This window comes from Olea europaea, chromosome 4 (genome assembly GCF_002742605.1).
Source record: "Olea europaea var. sylvestris chromosome 4, O_europaea_v1, whole genome shotgun sequence".
Classification (NCBI taxonomy): Eukaryota; Viridiplantae; Streptophyta; class Magnoliopsida; order Lamiales; family Oleaceae; genus Olea; species Olea europaea.
In genome coordinates, this window is record NC_036240.1 from 20332115 (window position 1) to 20338357 (window position 6243).

The 6243-nt window shown below is 34.6% G+C and overlaps 1 protein-coding gene across 3 annotated transcripts; it reads right to left on the reverse strand.

Annotated features, from left to right (window-relative positions):
* Positions 1 to 215: 215 nt before the first annotated feature.
* Positions 216 to 4363, reverse strand: LOC111393971 (transcription factor GLABRA 3-like). Of its 3 annotated transcripts, none has more exons than XM_023019763.1 (10): positions 4191 to 4363; positions 3929 to 4083; positions 3374 to 3631; positions 2797 to 2893; positions 2647 to 2661; positions 2420 to 2476; positions 2153 to 2327; positions 1269 to 1870; positions 744 to 1187; positions 216 to 521 (listed from the first exon to the last, which is right to left on the reverse strand). In XM_023019763.1, exons 3-10 carry the CDS (start codon positions 3400 to 3402, stop codon positions 450 to 452), a joined length of 1491 nt encoding a protein of 496 aa, XP_022875531.1. In that variant the 5' UTR covers positions 3403 to 3631; positions 3929 to 4083; positions 4191 to 4363; the 3' UTR covers positions 216 to 449. The 3 variants fall into 3 exon arrangements, with proteins under 3 accessions (XP_022875531.1, XP_022875533.1, XP_022875532.1); XM_023019765.1 differs by adding an exon at positions 3123 to 3208 and having other exon boundaries at positions 2420 to 2661; positions 4191 to 4362; XM_023019764.1 differs by lacking the exons at positions 3929 to 4083; positions 4191 to 4363 and adding an exon at positions 3826 to 3844.
* Positions 4364 to 6243: the final 1880 nt, after the last annotated feature.

Consider the following 6243-nt stretch of genomic DNA (forward strand, 5'->3'; position numbering starts at 1 on the left):
TTTCATTTTAGCTACTGTAACATGTTGAAATGATCAATTCTTAAGATGTTATTATATCATAATAATATTTTTCTTCCCTCAACTAATTGAAATTTAATAGCATATTTCGAACCCATTCGATTAGTTCAAACTTGATTTAAGCTCAGTTTGCATAGAGTTCGATCAAGACATGAAATGCATCTGGCTAAAAAATAATTCGACTTGATTTCATGCAATTCGTTAAATAAGACTATGTCGTGTTAAAAAATGAAAAAAAGTTACAATTTTATTCACTATACAATACCACTACGTAACTAACGAACATTTTTTTTTATAATTGACCTAGTTGAAAGACAAATAAAATTTTATTTGAGCAAAAATAACTACCTAGTGAAATCACAAAATACAAATTCCTGTTTCATCACGTGTGATGACAGGGGCAACATATAATCTTGGTACGAGGATAATCCTTAAACCTTGCTCATAACTTTCTGAATTGCTTGTCTGATCACAACTTCTGATGCAACTTTTGATCCCTTAAACTGAAATTCATTTTATCAGTCAATGTAAATCATAAAATATGAAGACGCGTGTTTTTTTAATGCATGTTTTGTACACAGTATTTGATAGAACTCGACGACATAATTAACAAAATTTTAGCTTATAACATATTTTTGTTTAATAAAATTGTCGAGTAATATCTAATAATCTCTATCAAATATGCCACTACAGTCTACTTTCAAGGTGGTATTATGAGACCAAACCTGAGCTTTTATAGTCGATGAGAGAATTCCATTGGCGTTGAAAGATTGAACACTCAATGAATCCATTTGCAGTTCGTTAATGGCTTCCAAGATTTCAATCAGCATAGACTCCCTCCAGGAACACTTAATCTCGATCGACACGTTCTTATCATCAGCATCAATTGTGATGTTAACAGTCGAAGAATTTCTCGACAGATGTTGACTATTTCCAACTCTCGACCCATCCATGTTGCGAGCCTTCCTCTCGTTTCTCAATGGTTTCTTGATATTATTAACTTGGTTAGGTCCATTATTTTCCGAGGTCCTCTCAATGTCATCGTGAGGTTTACTTCTCGTTCTCGACTCTAGCTCGAGGACTCGTTTGCTCAGTTCTGGCTCTTTGACTCTTCTTTCGAGCTCTCTCAGATACTCTATCGTTTTATCAAGTACCGATACCTTGTCAACCTGCAATGTGGTAAACAAAGAAATGTCTTGAAAATAGGCCACGATTCCGAACATGCTAAACGAAAGCTGAGTTTTGAGTACCTTGCCACCAGACGGAATTAGTGATCCAAGAATCGAATACCTTTCGTTAAGTTCCCCTCGGCGTTTTCTTTCTGACAAGATATGGTTTCTATAAGTTTCGCCTACTTCGGAAGTAGAAGGGCTCTCTCTTTTTCCGTTGTTTTTAATCGATTCTAGCTGACAATTTTCATGCATTCTTGCCACTTCTAAGAGTACTTTCTTTAACAATTTTTGTTGAGTTCGAGTTTGAACCGTCTTAGCCCTTGACAACCCGTCCTTCGTCCAGTTAACAAAGCTTGACTCTCTCTTACCGCGTTTGAAGTACGGTCCCAGAATGAACTGATTTGAACCCTTCAAAAGAGTCGAAAGAACACTCTGATAGTGAATCTTGTCGTCTTTCTGCTGACTGCATTCTTGGGTGTCTTTTGAGATGGGGGAAATACCTTTAGGATTTTCGTAGGTTTGAGATACAGAATCGCTCATCGAAGTGTTAACCCAACAGCTGATTCTATCACCCTTAAATTTCCTGCTTTGCAGTTGAGGGACTTCCCCCTCAATCCCTTCGAATACATCTGATTTGTTTCTCAGTCGAGTGGCTCCAAAACTATCAGAGCAGTTGTCGGTTGAGGTCCATTAAGTCATTCATTATTCTTGCTAGCACAAGAAAGAAACCCTAGCAGTTGCTGTTTTCTCTCTGTGTGGATTTCATTGGAGGCTGCACAATTGGACAGCTGTGGGAGGCAGATTCAAGCTGCTGGAAAGGAATAACGCGAAAGAATTTGCAAATCACACAAAAGGTATATTTCTCATCACAGTTTTTATCTAAATACAAAGCTGAATCCTGAATGGGAATTGAAATCTGTTAAATTTCGCTGTGCATGTTTAAATCAATTCCCAACAGTCGGGAGAACAGATGTATACTTCTCCACTATCCAAAGGTGGATCACAGCCAGTTTCGGTCATATTAGCACGATCAAGCTCTAAACGAACTTGCTCACTTGGAATCTTGGAAAAAATGGGAACCGGGGTTGCCGAGAAACAGGTTTTTACGTGCTGAATGAGATTCTGATCTTCTAGGACCTTCAAAATACATATCAAAATTAGGCAGGCAAGTAAATTCAGCAACCATAGTAAATCTATTAAAATGAAGAAATGAATTGAGAGTTGCTTACAAGATCAGTTACTCCCAGCTCTACTACACCTCCAAAGTGTGGAAAGCATACTATTGTCTGCAAGTCAAAAATTAGCACCATATTTCTTTCGAATATGATAATGAAGCATGTTGATGAAAAAGAATTCATGTAGTCGACTGTAATTTACTGGAATGTGCACAAAACTCAACTTTCATACTAAAAGCACGAGTAATACAAAGCTGGGCAAAAACAAAATAGATGAATACCTTGATTGATGCACTCTGAAGAAAGCAATTCAAGTCCAGCCAGTCACATGATTTCGAGATTAAAGAGCAAAGAGAAGTCAGATATTAAGACAACCATCTTATGTAGGCTAATCTTATGTAGAATGAAGATATTGACTAATCTTTACTTGCCTTTGCAAGAACTGAACGAGAGAAAACTTTGGTGTCTGCACTATTAGCATTGCATAGCCAGATAGTTTCGTTCTTTGCTAATGTCCTTCCAGGCAACCTTAACAAAATCAATACTTATGTTTAGTACATTTTGATTTCTACAAACATAAGTGAATCACTTGTTTATTCTGCAGTAAAGAAACAACTCATGGTCTCAGCAAAACAGAAAAAAGATCCATGCCTATGTAAAACCAATATAACGGTTACTTCTGAGTCCCACTTCACTCATGGAAGGCCTGAATTATGGACTTATAATCACATTGGACTTCCTCTCTGTAAAAACAGACCTTAAGGCTGATGTGGCCAACTACTTATAAGCCCACAAGTCGAGCCTCAACTTAGCGACATATGACGTAAACGGAGTCGTCATAATCTAGAAAAAATATTGGTAGAATATGGTCACAAAAATTTTCACGCATAAATCTATAATGAAAAGGACTTCACCCATTTTAGCTACTAGGATAATTGAAGAATTAGTATATATAGAAAATAATCTGATGATCAAGTCGACTATCATAAATTGGAAAAGAAGAATTACCCTTGGCCGATGTTAAAGACAAAAGACATGCAAACCAAGTAATACCACTCCGTATCTGTGAGATCTTCAGGGCATAATGCAGCTGAAAACCTTTTGGCTGCTTGTGGCTTGGTTTCACCACCATAGAGGGACTCATATAGTTCCCTCAGTTCCTCACTCCTCTGTAACACGGGGTGGTCGGCCAGTGACTCTCCTGCCTAAACCGATTTCCGGGTTTTAATTTCTCCATTGTAATACCCATCACCCCATTCTAACATTCTGAAAAATTCCATTGGCACGTGTAAGAACATTAATGGCATATTTGACAAGGTAGATTATACAAAACAAGACTAAAAAAAGAATCTAAAATTTAGCTCTAAAATGTTGAACCGTAGAGAGCCTAATTATACTATATACTTAATTTCTAGACCACTTAAGTCATCTTTCGCTTAATACACCTCAATCGATGATACCTCTACTTATTGAAAAATATTCTCGTTTCTTGAGCAACAAAAATGATAAAATAAAGCAAGAAGAAAAATCAGGGTAGTGGGTGGGGTAGAAGTGAAACTTTACCCAGGTTTTGTTGATGAAATGGACCAGTAGATTGCATAGCTCCACTGAATGCTTCTGACAGCAACATCAAGCTGTAGCCTCCTCATATTTTCTAGCACTTCTTCTTGCTTCTGATTTTCGGTAGCCATACATGAGCTTATCCCGTCTCTACCCCCCTAACACGTACAAATATATACAATAGTGAGAAAAATTCTCTACTCATAATTGAAAAGGGAAAGAAAAAAGGTCAGATTCTTAGGTTCAAGACTGCAGCTGTACGTACCAGAACCAAAGACGCCAGAAAGAGTTCATTGTTAACTTGAACTCTTAATCTCAATAAATCAGGCAGTGGTCACAATCGAAGCTGAAAGGGAGGAGATTCTTGAATCCAACGAGTTCAAAAGAATTGAATGAGTGATAAATGTGAATATCAATAATTACTTTGATCATCAAAAATAGCTTTTTGGAATAACTTAATGAACTACGTACATGGGGTCTATTTGGTTTTTGTGTATTAATTTTCAGTTTTGTATTGAGCTTATTTTCAATTTTCTATTCTGAAAATTTGTTTTAAGATTCCTAATGTATTCTGTATGTCATTTTGAAAAATTATTTCTCAAAATAGAAAATTAAAAAATATGTATGATTTGAAAATTTGGAAAATTGCATTATAAGATTTTATTTAATGAAATTTGATTATTTAATAAAAATAGAATAATTTTATGTTTATATATTATCAAAGAATAATGTTGGTAAATTTTGGAAGATTGCTTATTGTGTTTTAATTATATTCAATTGCCTGATCTCAAATTATTTGATTTAAGGGGAAATCGAGAGAAGATATGTTTGTCTAGTTCGTATAATAAGTGACACGGGTGTTATAAGAGATTGAGAGATTATAAATTATTGAATCTTGGTAGAATTTCTGCTCTTGAATATTTTTACATATGTATGAATTTACATAGAAATATAATGAGTTCGGACATGTGAAATAGCGTAGTTTTACTTGAGAGAAATTACTAGCTAAAATTGGTTAATTCATTTGTTAATACGTATGAAAAAAGTGTTGAATGATATAATTGAATGAATATCAAATTGACCCAGGTGAATTTGAAATTCCTAACCACTTAATTTCAATAGTTCTCCACGCTAGTTAAGTTAATTTAGATTGGTTTAGTATAAATTAGATGTAATTTAAAACATTGATTTTTATAATTTGTTACTACATTAATTTAGATTGAAACTAGAATTGGAATAAATATTGATAGTAAATACTTAGTAACTGTGGAATGATGTTTGAACTCAAAAAGTCAAGTTTATCGTACACAATTTGTACACTTGTAGAATCAATCGATCAAGGAGCTGTGACAGGTGAAAATATCATGTACGGTTTTATAGCGCCAAGCCCCAAAGTAGTCACAATTCAAGCTAAAAAACGAATATTCTTGCACATGAAAAATCGTCCAATGAATTCCAAGGAATAGAAAGGATGTAATATCATGTACCTGTAGAGTGAGCTGTCTACTCTTTAGCCCTTGTACAATTATGTGTTATCAGATTCAGCAAATCTTGCTCTCATGCATGACATATAATGAGGTATAGGTTGTTGTGCCAATGCTTTGAAATGATTTAATATACTATTATATAAAAACAATTGAGGAAGGGGTATAGATTGGATCAAACGGGGAAAATAGAGACTCTTGTTATTTCGTGTATTCTCGATTCAGGCTTTCAACAAAACAACATGACCTTCCCGAACTGGCCTAATGGTTGAGGAAGTAAAAAGTTAGTCAACAAAACGACTAAATAGAGCCATATTTTTGGATTGCATGGTGGAGCTATAGACACTACATGTTAATTTTGGATAGGTAATATGGTATTGGTTTGTTAAATGAAATAATGAATGAGAAGTACAAAGAGTGGTAGATTTAGGAGAAAAGATTTGGAAACCATTAATGAGTTCAGTGACCCCTTAGAAACTTTTTGCAAAATTCAGTGATGAATATAGTGATTTTTAAAATTCAGTGATATTGTGTAAACCTTTTACAAAATTCAATGATGACTTGCGTGATTTTTAAAGTTCAGTGGCCCGATAAAAATTTTTTGCAAAGTTCAGTAACACTTTGGATTATTAACCCTAATGTTTGGAATTTAAGTAATAGTATTTTGTATACTAGGTAAGAACGTGGGAGATGACTTTATTCGAATCCTGAAAAGTCAACACATTTCTAAAGTTTAATTTTAAGTAAAAGTGTTACTTTTTAATCTCAACTTTTATATCGATTAGTTTAACATGTAGGAAACAAAATCCTTAGACCAAGTTTCGCTTCTCTTTG